Source organism: Aulostomus chinensis, chromosome 22, assembly GCF_037954235.1.
Source record: "Aulostomus chinensis isolate RoL2024-O1b breed Wild chromosome 22, RoL_Achi_v1.0, whole genome shotgun sequence".
NCBI lineage: Eukaryota > Metazoa > Chordata > Actinopteri > Syngnathiformes > Aulostomidae > Aulostomus > Aulostomus chinensis.
The window spans coordinates 8,007,381-8,021,305 of NC_141341.1; the positions used below are offsets into that span (position 1 = coordinate 8,007,381).

At 41.3% G+C, this 13,925-nt stretch overlaps 1 protein-coding gene and 1 long non-coding RNA gene across 5 annotated transcripts in view; one reads left to right on the top strand and one right to left on the bottom strand.

The window, feature by feature from the left end:
• Positions 1 to 13,925, bottom strand: part of LOC147240599 (teashirt homolog 1-like) — a 157,100-nt gene that overhangs the window by 27,548 nt on the left and 115,627 nt on the right. For 2 of the 3 annotated variants that reach the window (XM_086192871.1, XM_086192870.1), the window contains one exon: positions 1,150 to 1,774. In XM_086192871.1, the coding sequence (XP_086048997.1) occupies positions 1,150 to 1,189 (40 nt within the window). In that variant the 5' untranslated portion in view covers positions 1,190 to 1,774. Of the gene's footprint in view, positions 1 to 1,149; positions 1,775 to 1,914; positions 2,156 to 13,925 lie in introns of those variants that run through there. The other variant, XM_086192872.1, reaches the window with a different exon arrangement.
• On the top strand, positions 2,862 to 6,984 carry LOC147240600 (uncharacterized). 2 transcript variants are annotated; one of them, XR_015111162.1, is made up of 4 exons: positions 2,862 to 3,194; positions 5,266 to 5,335; positions 5,886 to 5,990; positions 6,341 to 6,984. It is a non-coding gene; the product is annotated as an uncharacterized LOC147240600 (long non-coding RNA). The 2 variants fall into 2 exon arrangements; XR_015111161.1 differs by having other exon boundaries at positions 5,886 to 6,984.

Here is a 13,925-nt window from a genome sequence, read left to right on the forward strand (position 1 = left end):
TGTGCCATGAGATACTTTTGGGGAGAAAACTCCACGCTACCTGAATCGAGTGTCGACATGGAGCAAGAGTCTTAGAAGAGCTGAATAAATGTAACACCAGTTTGTTCATCAGAGTTTCTTTGCTGATTAATTATGGAGCTAAACTTGATATTTCAATCATAAACCTCACAGTTCAAATTCATGGTTCACATTACAAATGGAAGGACTTAAGATGAAAACACAGGGGGCCAGGTCAAGTCATTAGAGGTCACTTCCCCGGCTCACCCTGCAGTGTTGTGGGGACTATTTCTGCATGAGATGCTTCTGTGTGATCTCGCTACGCCCCACCAACCTCCAACACCCCCCCCCTCCCTTGTTCCCTCCCCCTTGGGTATTAATCGAGAAGTATTTATCCCGCTTGAGAACTTTTCTTTCAATTTGTCTTTTCTTTGCTCCTCGACGGGGGCAAAAAGTTATCCTTTTGAGGGAGTCCAGCTGCCGGGGCGCATGCGTGTCTGCGTGCTGAATGATTTACTGATGTTTATCAGGAATGAATAGATCAAAGGCAGTCGCATGACAGGCGATCAATCAAGCATCAAATCAAGGATGGCAATCCCCGAGCGGAACACAGGCTGACGACACGTTGCTTTCTTTTTGCTGCTATAAATAAAAATGTATATATATTATATATTTCTTTTAACTGGCACTAACACATCAAACACATTAGCCTGTAAAAATGAGATAAGATGAGCTTTGTTTAGAGAACTTGGATGCTGGCAGCTTTAAAGCCTTGAAACTGAAGTGCAGTATTTCTAAGAGGAAAATTGGCACCGAAACACGGCTGCGTAAATGAAACGGTACCAGTCAAATATGTCTCGCTAGATTAGTAAAAAAAAAAAAAAAAAAAAAAAGAGAGAAAGAGAGAGGAAACACACACACACACACACACACACACACACTAACTAACAACGAAAACAAAAAAAAAAAACCATGACGGTGAGATTTACGAGCAGAATAAACCTGGCACTTCCAAGATAAAGATCCTGTTCTTACAGTTTGTCCTTTCACACTTGATTCCTGATTCTTTGGTGTGTCTGTGGGGGGCAATAAAGTGCATCTGACTGGGGGTGGGTGGGTGGGGGTGTGTTTGTTTGCAGGACCGGGGCTTACCTGCTGACCGTCGCGGTGCTTGCTGCTTTCTCCTCGGCATGCTGCTGCGAGACTTTCCGTTTGACTTTTCATGCAGAGATCAAAATTGCAGACGAACTGGAAAGGAAACCGGTGCAACGGGAAGAAATCAGAGCAAGTAGCGCTTCCTCAGTTCTTCGGCGGGGTGTTAGAATGAAATGCTTAGATCCCTCACAGGGTAAATGAAGTCTTTTTTTCTTTCTTTTTCTTTTTTTAAAACTGTATCACCGATGCAAGTGGAATCTCTATCGTCTCTGATTTTGTCCGGTGAGGAAAAACAAAGAGACCAGAGGTGATTTGGAGCGAGGACGGCTCGTCCGTTAACTTCTGCCGAAAGTCATCGCTGGGTGGGTTGGTAAGAAGCTCCGTGCGGATCTCGGTCTCTACCGGGGAGGGACAGCTGCCTCAACCCCTCGCTGTCTTTCCATCAACAGAGGTTTACACCCCCTCTCGCCGGACTATTTCATACCTCTAATCTGGGACAAAAGTGAGTAAAAAACAAAAACAAAAAAACAACAAAAAAACCCGTTGCTGCTCTTTCTTGCGTTCGGTGGCGATGAGTCCAAACTGCGCCCTCCTCCAGGTGCCAGCTCCGCTCTCCAGACCTCTGCGAGGGGAAATCAGGAAAAAAAAGAGAGAGGAAAGAGTGACACGTTAGCCGGACTGGGTGTGTGTGTGTCAGTCAAGTGTGTGTGCGCAATCAGCTCAGCTCCTCTGCAAACACCCCGTGGATAATGAAATACTCACATTACGCTGTCTGTCCGAGTGTCAACATGGACACTTGACGAATATCTCAGAAAGTCACCAGAAAACACCAGCGAACGGGCCCGCCCTCTGCACCGCAGTTATTGTTGTTATATCCTGTGTGTGTGTGTGTGTGTGTGTTTATTATTAATATATCGTCTAAGCGAGCGCAACGAGGGTCTCTCTCCGCAGTGAAATGTGCGCACATCGGTGATGCGCTCTGCGTTCAGACAGCTCTCACTGATAGACAGACACATCCAGCTGCCTTTCCGGCCTCTCCTTTACTCCACCCCTTCAACAAGCGTCACCCTGACAGTCAGAGCCCACCTGTCAATCTGCTGCTCTAATTGTTTACCAGGATCATGGCTTTCATTCCTACGCCCTTCTGTCCCCGCGTAGCCTGTATATGCACATAGCGGTGGATACTGAATTTGCACTAAAACCATATAAAATGAATAAAGTTGCATCGAGCGCGTGTGTAAGAGTTTAAAACAAAAGTAAAAAAAAAAAAAAAAAAAAGGCGGTCATGCATTTGTGATTTCCACTAAAAAGTCAAATGAATGCAGCAGTAAATACTCCGTGATAGATGTGGATCCTGCCTAAACTTTGATTGATTACTGCATCGGAATACATTGAATTCATGAATCAGGAAATCCCTTTAAACTTTAGGAGCAATTAGTTTTTTTTGTGGAAAACTTAACTGGTTTTCCTGGAATGAAAACTAAAAGACAAATAATAATAATAATAATAATAATAATAATAATAAGAGAGGACGATGCCGGAGCTTCATTGTGCTGCACATCAGCTCTTTGTGTAAAAGTTTGCAAGAATGTGGATATTTTTCAGTGACCTCTTTAGCGGGACAAAGAGGTTGCGGATCGATTCGTTACACCTTAGTAGGGGCTTGTGGTGAAGGGGAGGGGCTCTGAATCCACAGGAGGCTCCATTAGCCTGCGCTCCGTCCGTCCAAACTATTGCCCACTGCAAAGTGTTTATAAAAGGGCACTAACGATATCGCAAACGTGTTTACTGGAGCGACTGAGGAGAAGAGCAGCCAAACAACAGAAAAGAAGAAGTTTATTTAATGCTTGAGAGCGATGAGGGTTTCGTGACTATCACAACATAACTTGGATGGCGTGGAAAGTGGCCAGCATGCCTTTCTTTCTTCTGTCTGCAGCCATTGGACTTAACCACATTATTCACGCCGCTACACCGGCTCCAGTCTGGGACAGGAGCGGATCACTTGACACCCAACTGGATTACAAACTCCCGTCGATTTGTGGGTGAGTTTCAGAGTTAATTTTTTTTTCGGGACAACTTTGCGTTTTCGAACAACAACCCCGGTTCACGTTACGCACCCAAGATGGTTGGTGTTTGTTGAACCGCTGCTCCTCAGTGAAACCTGCTGTGTGTGCTGGCTGGGAGATATCCGAGGTCGCTTATTATGTGGTTACACAAAAAAAAAAGGGGGGGGGGGGAGAAAAAAAAAGAACCGCCCCAACATCTGCCTATCCCTGTCTGTCAAAGCGGCCTGCCCGCTGATTGATGGAGCCTACTTACGTCACTGATAATTCGTCTGCACGTAGACAGACAGACAAACAGCCGGACGGACGGACAGGAGGGCAGCTCGTTATTATCTCTGTGCCCAATGTAACACACACCGAGGCTGAGTTTGTTCGACGTCACTTTGTTAGATTTGAAGTCCAGATCAACACTGGAAATGAACCCACATCGATGAGGTCTAATGTAATCTGCTTAATTTACAACATTCTTTGATGACCATATGAACAATTTTGTTATTTTTGAGAGATAAAGTGTGTGTGTGTGTGTGTGTGTGTACTGAGTGTGTATAGACATGAGTTACTGCTGCAATTCCTCCACCACAAAACATGAAAGCTGCATGACTTTTGCAGATGTAAACTGATTCATCCCGTCATTTCAAGGCGTTAAGTGACCAGTTTCACCGTATAGAACACAGTATGACAACAGAACCAGCTCACGGAGGTACAAGCTGCTTTTTTATTCAGTGACTTTAAATTGAAGTTAGATTAGAAACGAGTACATCTGGTGTCCGGTACAAAATAAACAGATGCAGGATTTTCTTCTTCTCAATTGTACATTTATGTTTAGATCAGTGGGCAAGTCATCGTCCCTTTCTCTAAAGGTAGGAGGGTTTTTACACACACCACAGAGGAGCTTGTGTAGGGTCTGATCCAGGGCCAGCAGGGGGGGTCATGAGGTACCAGAGGCAGAGGTAAGAACTAAGTCTGTATTGATATATACTACTAGCGCAGAACTTCTGCAGAAAACAAATCACAGCAAAAGATTTTGTTGTTTCTGTCTTTTATTTGTGGAAAACCTCTACATTTTTATTTCTCTGAAACTTTCTTAATTCCGTTCTTTCTTCACCATCTTCTTATTTTTCACTCTTTCCCATCTCTTAACAAGACTTCTACACCGACCGCCCACTGCACTGAACATTCCACTCCAACAAAAATCAATTCTACTTTTACAAAGCTTTTAATTTTTCAACGTACGCTTAAAGTGTTAGAAAGTTAATAATTCAACTGAATGAATATTATTGGGGTCATTGTGAGTGATAATCATCATCAGTGGAAACCTGAATAATAAACACGTAGTCAAGTAAAAAAAACCCTCTCTGACCGAGTCAATCAAAACTGAACATTATTATTTTTCTCAAAGAAGAATTTATGGCTCTTTAAGCAGATATAATTCACCCAGTAAAGTTGCTGGTTCTCTCGAAAATTAAAATACATTTTTATGAACCGATGAATAATATTTCAGGGCTGAATTGCAGTATTATGAAGAACACACACACACACACACACACACACACACACACACACGCACACACACTTTCAACCGTGACTTTTACCACTGTATGATTTCTACACATCTGCAGTGTTAGTGAGCAAAGTCACAGATAAACACTTGAGAACAGAGATGTAACATCTGAGGATTTGTCCCGCTCTCCCTGCGACCTCTGACCTCATGTCTACCACGCATCATGACCTCGAATGTGTATTTTCAAACAGCCAGCCACATACGATCAGAGCACTATGATCCAAATTGCTTGCTACAGTAGTCACACTTCCCGTGATGCAGCCACCCGCGTCCATGTGCATATATGACAAAAGACGAACACACCGCCACCCCCGACATGTATACACGACGTGCCTCTTCCACACACTGCGCCACACTGACAGCCTGATGACACGTCATCTTGTTTCCTTCTCTCGGGTGTGAAGAGACGGGGAGAGAACATCCATGCAGTCCTAATGTATATTTACATATATCCTCTACTTCCTTTTGTCTCTTCTCTTGTCTCTCTAGGTGTGACACAGCCGTCTAAAGAAGCTGTTTATAAGAGCTAGTGAGTTCCATTGAGACGTTGCCAAATCAGGTGAGGGACCTTGTTAGGGAAAAGTTGACACACTCAAACTCAAATGATTTAATTTATGCTCCTCATTTGATATCTGGACAATGGCCTGAAAAATAAAAAAGAAGTTATTCTAGAATTTAAAAAAAACAAACAAAAAAACAAAACATCCAGCCATATTTCTAGATCATTACACTTCTCCCTCAGGAAATAATTTGTCAACTTTTAAATGTGCAAAATGGATGCATTTCGGTTCATTTCATGTATTTATTTGTTTTTAAATGATCTTGCTTTTGGCAAAGTATACAGTATGGACAAAAAAACATGTTGACATAAACCAAAAAAATTTAATGCGTACCTCTTAATAGTCATAAATAAATAATTCTGTGTTGCATATTTTGGCCCGTGGCTAACCGCTTGAGCTATTTTGCAATCACAAACCTCTGATGTCAAAGGCTTTGGCTTCCTTTGGCATGCAAGTACGAGCTGAGAACACCACACGTGGGTTCTTTGGGCTCTGTGGTGTTTAGCGAGTCTGTAATATGCTTTTTGACAAACCTTTTTTTTATGTTAGTCATACAGGGACCTTCCACAGCGCCGGACGTCCAAACTTGGGTGGACTGAGACGGAATATATTCATGTAAATAACATCTGGAATGATGAAGGCTTACGTCTTATGGTAATACCTCTCTTCATAATCTTGAGTAATCTTCAATCAATGATGGGTCCTATCAGATCCCAGACACTCATTGACAGCCTGAATATAAGGATATATAATAAAAAAATTAATAAAGAAGAGGCTCTAACTTTGACATGAGCTATATCTCCACATCTATCAGATAAGACTGCATAATTAAAATGCCAAGTGTGAGTATGGAGAGAGAAGGGTTTTTGATATTTTATAGAGATTTACTTTTCCATGACTTGTTTAATGTGTAGCCTTAAAATGATATGTTGCTGTAGTTTTGACAACGCAATTAAAGGTTTGTAATCCCTACCTGAGCTTTTTTTTTTTTTCTTTTTTGTCAGTTTGGACAAAGTGTGTGATGAAATGCTGTGCAGTGGTGACAGATGCAAGTTTATTAAACGACTGGCGTCTCTATGGGATTGGAGGCATTCAGTCATTTTATAGAAACTGAAGGAACTTCTCTATATGATCAGATTTTTCTTATCCTTGTAATGCTTTCAGTATTAAAGCTAAGTGACATACCATTACAGGCCAAACTTCATCTGTGCTTAGAAACACATACATGTCGTGTGAAAGCGAGATTTCCTGCTTCCTGGAACAACCTTGGTAAAAATAAAATCTTACAATCTTGCTTGAATAAAGTGACATATTTCACGTTTCAAAATACCAGCCTTCCTGACATGCACACTCCTTCCTTCTCCTCCCTTGCCTTTTGTTTTCTTTGACACGTGCACTCCAATTAGCATTTTTCAGCCATTAAGGAGGAAAGAGAAGCAGCCAAATGTTTGTCTCACCAAGCTTTTTTTTCTTTTCCGACAAGATTTCTCGAGCCCCGTTGAAGCAAAACATTCAGACAGACTCAATATTATCCCCGATGTTAACATGATCTTCTTCACATAACAATTACCGATAGTTTTGTCAAAGAATGTGACAATGCCATCGCTTACAAGAGCTGTTGTCAGTCTGCATTTAGTGCACTTAAAAAATGATGACTTTTTATGATACAAAATAAAGATAATTTCCTACTTTGGTGACGTCCTGTAATCTGTTTATTTTCTAAATATTTGCATTTCTCAGGTGAGGACGACATCTGAACACAAGGGGCTCCCTGTACCATTTTTTTTCTGCAATAACAACTCTTGAGGATTACATGCAAAAACTGGATAGTAGTGTTCACTTAGAAGTTTTATCAGCCCTCTTGTGTGTCAAATTAGAGCATCCTAATCTTCAAGCTTTTCCACTAAATTTAAATCTGCAAATCTCAAATTGTGCAGATCCCTTGCTGTGGGCTTTGGTTGCCAAATCTGTCATTGCTGCTGGTGTGCTGTACATTAAGAAAGAAAATGCTCTTAAAACGCTGCTTTTTCTGACATTAAAATGACTTGTGTGCGCAGCGCCGGTCGATCCGTGTAGTTTGAGGCATATATTTATGAATAGGAACCTTTAATTAGGGCTTGTGTTTCCTCCCTAGTCACATTGAGGGATGGTCCTCGCCGACATTCATTAATGATAATCACCAAGAGCGATGGCATAGCTACAGGCCAAGTCTCAGGGGACCCAACACTTGAAAAGAAGCATTAAATTACACAGAGGGACTCTTTAATTGCAAAAAGGAAAATATATAGCCATCATTGTTAAATATGATCTTTACTGGTTCAAGGATTTGTCTGAGGCTTTCTTATCCCTAAACTCTTTCAAATGAATATGGGGCTTTTTCTGCCATAATGCACCACGGAGACATTTTTTTCCCCCCCTCGCTGACTTTTAAGCGTTCGAGTTTTTTGTTTTGCAAACACGACAAAAAAGAAAAAAAAAAAGGAAATGTTTTATAAATTTGCATGAAAAACAAGCCGCTCGTCAGACTGGCTGTCAGACGGTAACAACATATGCGTTCATACAGCTGAAATAATGAATAAATAATCGGATTAATTTAACATACACAAATGAGCAGCAGATAATTCTGCAATCATTACAGTGATTTTGGTGACAAAAAAAATGCAGCTTCTAAAATATGTTTTTTTAATTACCTGTTTTATGACTGAACAACGGTGACTTAATTGGTCAAAACATTTGATGATCTTCATTGATTAAATGATGTCCCAATTTTTAAGATGCGCCTCAAGATTCCAGATAGACACCAAAGCTGTGTCTTTGGGTAACGGCTGAGCACAGATTCAAGACCAGTGTTGAATTAACGAGCCATGAGTACCACTGTATTTAAGACTGGGTCATTCTTCATGTGTAAGGAAACATCAGGCTTGTCTTAAACCTAAATTACTCTCTTAAATTTGAAAAATGTAGGAGAACAAAATAGATGCATGGATTTGAATTTACTGGGTTAATATTTCTTCATTGAAATTCTAAAATTAAATGATAGAACCGCAGCAAATGAAAAGAAAACGTGTAAAAATTAGCACAAACAAACAGTTTGGTCCATGGGTCTCATTGTCACGGTACTCGATGCAGCTGTTTAAGTCTGTATCGGAACGATTATCCGTGTCAGGTTGGTCCATCTCTTTGAGGCACATAATTCACACAAAGTTCAGCTTGAAATCACACACACACACACACACACACTTACACACGCACGGTGGTACACACACACTCATGACCTAATTGCTCAGTCTCACTCAACTAATTAATCACAGCTGACTTAACATGGTGACAAGGTTAGCTAGGTGACATTCTCCAAAAATCTGTCTCTCTGCCTCTCCTTTTTCTTTCTTTCCATTTCTCCATCTTTCTCTTTTCCCCTTTTCCCCCGTACCATCTATCTTTCCCCCCACCATCACATCATATCTTAACATGAATCCAAATGGAGAGAACAACTTGGCCCACATCTATTTTTACCTGTTATTGGGGAGGGAGTTTTGCAGAGGTGAGAGTGGGCATAGTGGGAGAGGAGGAGGGTTAGGGGCGGGGTCACAATGCTCCATTAATCAAAAAGAATGACACTCATGTCGTCCCTGACAACCATCCTGCCACCCGTATGTCTGTTCCCCTCCTCCTTCTCCTCCATCCCACTCAACCAGGACAACTTTAGTGATGGGGAGGGTAGGGGAGGAGAGAACGAGGGGGGCTGAGCGAACTTTATTAATCAAGCATCTCAGATTAATTGTTATGAAGTGTCACCCATAAATTCTCCATTTGGATTTAATAATCTTGGAGGTAGACTTAACAATCTCTGTCGTGATTTGAGTTTTATTGAAGAGGCTGCAGAGAGAGGGAGGGAGAGAGAGAGAGAGAGAGAGAAAGATGGAGACAGAGAGAGAGAGAGATGCAGTGACACAAATAGCTTCTCAGCGGACAGTCCCTCTCCGCATGACAGTTATGAAATACAATTATCAGCCAGATCTGCTTAAGAATTCATCAACTGCACCCCTGCCTTCCAAGGAGAGGAGCGAAAAAAAAAAAAAAACTTACATACAAAGCAAGTCTTAACTGATAAGACTTGTCTTTTCCCTGCAGCCCTTAAACTATCATTTCAATTTCTCTCCGTCTCAGACGTGTTAAGTCACTCTAAAGGTGCACTACACGCGTTGCTTTGAAAGGCCACTGCGTGTTACGGTACAGCATAAATCATTAGGTAATCAGGGAATATGGTAAATGACACACCACATGCAAATTTCTGAGATGTTGAAGAGTTTGTTTGAAATGTACTACCCGTTGGTTTGCATTAGGGTCAATAATAGCAGTTAATCTCCCCAAGCAGTGAAAATATACTGTCAGTGAATTGTACAACACCCTGTCAGCTCTCAAAAGTAACAAAACCATAAAACGCAAATGATTTCAATCAATTGTCGTCTAATTGCAGTCATATCTTTTGAAATGAACGAAGAACAGCCACTATGTAGGTTGACAGTGTGCATAAAATTAGCATAGCTTTGCATATTGCCATGCCATTAATGTTAGTTTTATTGGAGGCTTGGGTTTTCCTGTTATTCTCTGAGTGTTGGCATTGTCTTAAAGGAACAGAAAAGTCCACATGGTAGTCATGGTATGGCTCCACTGTCATTAGGACATAAAGTGGAGCTAATGTCTTCATCAAAGAGCAGCATCTGCCCTTGTTTCTATCTCATATTATTTGGTCTGATGCAGGGAAGCTATTTCCTGAGAAAAGTAATCTATCCGTTGTGGACGAGATGACAAAAGACAGATCTGAGGGATAGAAAGAGAATCTGTCTTTGTTCAGAATAATAATGGAAAGTCTTTATGTGGCCGTTTTGGGGGGAAATGCCGAAGAAGCTTGTTAAAAATGTTCCTTTAACTACACGTTACCCCCTCCACCACCAGATATCATCCTGATCAATGACGCCCCGCTCACTGAAAAATGATGATTGCTGGAGTCGTGGTAAATGTTTTAGCTATCAACAGTCCTTCATTCACACTACATCACGGCCCGTGTCTGTTAAAGTCCGCGACCGTCCTAACCCATCGGTAATTGCAGTTGTCTGTCTGTGATGGGTGATTTCTGAGTGTTTCCTTCACCTCAAGCTCATCTGTTGAAATGATTTGGGACCACCAACTCAATGAGACTGAGGCGGCATTTTCAAATAATGTTTGACGCTCTGCAGTCCGCCGACATGGTGCAAGAGTTTACAAACTTCTAATATTTCAACCGTCAGAATACATACAAGTAAGTATACAAAAACTTGCAGGATCAAACGTGGCTTAGCACACGAGCAAACACAACTGTCAGCGTCAGCTGCTGGCACTTGGGACTTGCTATGTTTTGCACCAAAAAAAGCAAAAAGTGCAGATGAAGCCACGGCTGAGAGGACGGAATCAGCATGGCTGTGACAATCTGCTGCACTGGCTGGAGGTGGAGTTGTAAGTTTTGCTGTCTCTAACAGGGCTAGCGCTAGCTGCTGCTACAAGCTAACATGGCATCTGTTTGTTCACACTTTCAGTTTGGTCTCACTTCACAAATTGCCTCAAATCCACTAATTTGTATCATAAATATTATCAGTAAATGCAACAGAAATGACCAAAAATATCACTGTTAGTTTTTAACCAAGATATACTATGAGATTTCAGTTCACAATGTTTCATTCAACCGACTCTAACCTGTGACTGGGTATTCAGTCTGAAGTGGCTAAAATTATATTGGACAGCAGCATTCGTTTAGTTTCCATGTCCAGTTTTCTTCTGATGCAAAATTCAAGAGAAAATCAAAAAACATGGTAAAAAGGTTTTAGCGTGTAGTGTAGAATAGAAACATTGGCACAAACAGCTTGTTTTTATTCCGGCATCATTCTAAATACAAAACAAGACGTATAACGAGAGAATGCGGCTGGACAAAAGGAAACATTTAAAATTACAATGTGCTAATTTATCTACAAATATATGTGCATGAGTGCCTGCATGTGTATTGTGATGTGTAAGTATAAAAATGTGATGCCATCAAAATTGCGGCAAACTCTCACGGGGACAGAGTTGACAAAACATTTCTCCTGAAGACTTGAATGCCATCCTGCCTTGGAACTGTTGCCTCTGCTTGACAAAACATGATCAGATTCTCGGTGTGTGTGTGTGTGGTATGACACCATATATGATGTCAGCGGTGGAGGGTGTGGGCCTTACACGGTTATCTGTTCCCACACTACAAATCAGTTTCTCTTCCAGCTACAACATTCGATCAATCCATCAATTAATGTGAACCTTATCGCATCTTCGGAAACAGATTTCTGCTTTAATTTCAGAAATGATCTCATACACTCTATTTTAATAGCATAATAATAATAATTGACCACTATTCTTCTATGTCAACATCTTGATAAAGGCTTAAAAAAATGATTCTACATCCGCTCCAACAGAATATAAAAATCACAACATAACAGCGCAAACTCTCACACCCCTCTGCCCCCTCCATTGAATGTGTCTGCCCCAGTGGTCAAGGACACCCATATCAGTGGACGTCAGGGTAGGCCCCATCCATCAGAAGGGTGTGGGTAATGGAATCAGCCAGTGACAATGATCATCAGCACTGCAAACAATGGCCCATAAACATCCCTTGACAAGTGGTCAAATGCGGGAAAGGCGAGGAGGGGGCTGGGCAATGGGTTTGAAGGATTATATGTGTGTGTTTGTATCCACGTGTGTGAGTCAGATACAGAGAGAGAGAGAGAGAGAGAGAGAGAGAGAGAGAGAGAGAGAGAGAGGGAGAGAGAGAGACAGAAGCTGTAACATGAGGTGAAACTAGCACAGTAGAGAAACGGTGAGGAAGATATCTCCTGGGGGATGATGTGGTGGACCGACACGCTGACTCTGAAAACAAATGTCCCCAGTGGGTCAGAGTTCAAACATGCCTCGGCTCATTTTAAAGGTTTGCTTCCTTTCGTTCCTCTCTACGTTCCTTCAAATGAGTCTTCATCTGATGTCTTCAGACAGGGCGAGCCAGGAGAGAGACGGCACCCGCGCACAGAGAAATAGAAATACTTCTAAAACATGCTTGCCTCTGTCCGAATTAGTCTAAACCAACTATCATTTTACTTTCTCTCCCTGCCAGCGCTGAAGAAAATACAAACCCAATTAGAGAAAAGTTCAGGATTTCAAAGAAAGCAGAAAGTAGTTTTTTTGTTTTTTTCATGTTAAGTTTCCACAGCATGAAGTAGTTGTTTCTTTTGTCAAGCTGGGTGTTTTGCTGCTCTATATTTCAGCTGGTCTCTCTCCCTCTTTTACTCACTCACTCTCTCACACACACACACACACACACACACACACACACACACACACACACACACACACACACACACACACACACACACACACTTTAATTAGCCACCATTTGTCTCAGCTTTCCTTCTTTTTGGCTGTTTATCCAAACGTCAGGAATGACATTGGCCAATTAGCACAATGAAATAGTTTAGCCCTCCGTAACACTTGGAACAGCACGTGGGATATTTGCTCAGAGCTGGTGTGTTGCGTGTGCGTGTGTGTGTAATGGGGGTTCAAACAAAAGAAATCAGGGAATGAAAAACACAGTGGGTGTTGTTTGCTAAAGATATTTTGTTGTTTTTTTTCTATCATTAGGTCACATTTGTGTATTTTAGGCTCGTTACAAAAAAAGGCTTTGTGTTGGCACAAACCATTTGCACTTGCCTGATGGAGAATATAATTATTTAAGTTTTTGTCATTAGTTGCAGACTGCATTGACCCTCAGATCAGCTTGCTCTTTAAAAACAAAACAAAACAAAAAAACCCTCCCGAAACCCAGGGCAACAGCTGTGTAATTGTCTTCAGGATTCAAATTAATAATTGGTTAAGATTTAGCTGAAGTGCACATCTAAGAAGTCTTTGTCTCTCACTTGTATCTGAAGGGGGGAAAAAAAAGCTGAGACGATATCATTAACAGTCTCTCCAAATTGAAACAGTCATCAAGAGTGTCTTAAAATGTCTCACGAAGCTTTTTGTTGAGTGCAAATGACATCTCGCTCATTTTGCTGGTGGCTACATGACTGATGTGTTGAATAAGACAGTCCGTTTTGACGCTTTTGAAGGCTGCGGGTTTTGAAGTATATGATTCTGAAGTGCCAGCATATGCTTAGCGAGATAAGTAATTTGACACACAGACATCACAGCTTGCAAATCTTTCGTCTGGCTGCCTTGAGTGTCCACGTCGAACGGTTTTTCAAGAACACTTTACAACTGTCACAACTGACTGTCAGCGTGCAAATGACACGAGCAAACGGGGCTCATTTTGAACACAGATTAGACAGCTGTCATATCAAAAAACATAAATTCATCCGGACTAAAAATACCATTAATCTGATCTCAGTCATTTCATAAATTAATTTGCTCTTTAAGAACCAAAGAATCCTCCTTTTTAGCATCGGTTTGTTGATTAGAGCAATTAAATTAACTAGTTAGCCTCTGGAGTAAAGCTAGATTTAACACATTGAGCGCAACGCTGTAATACAACATGAC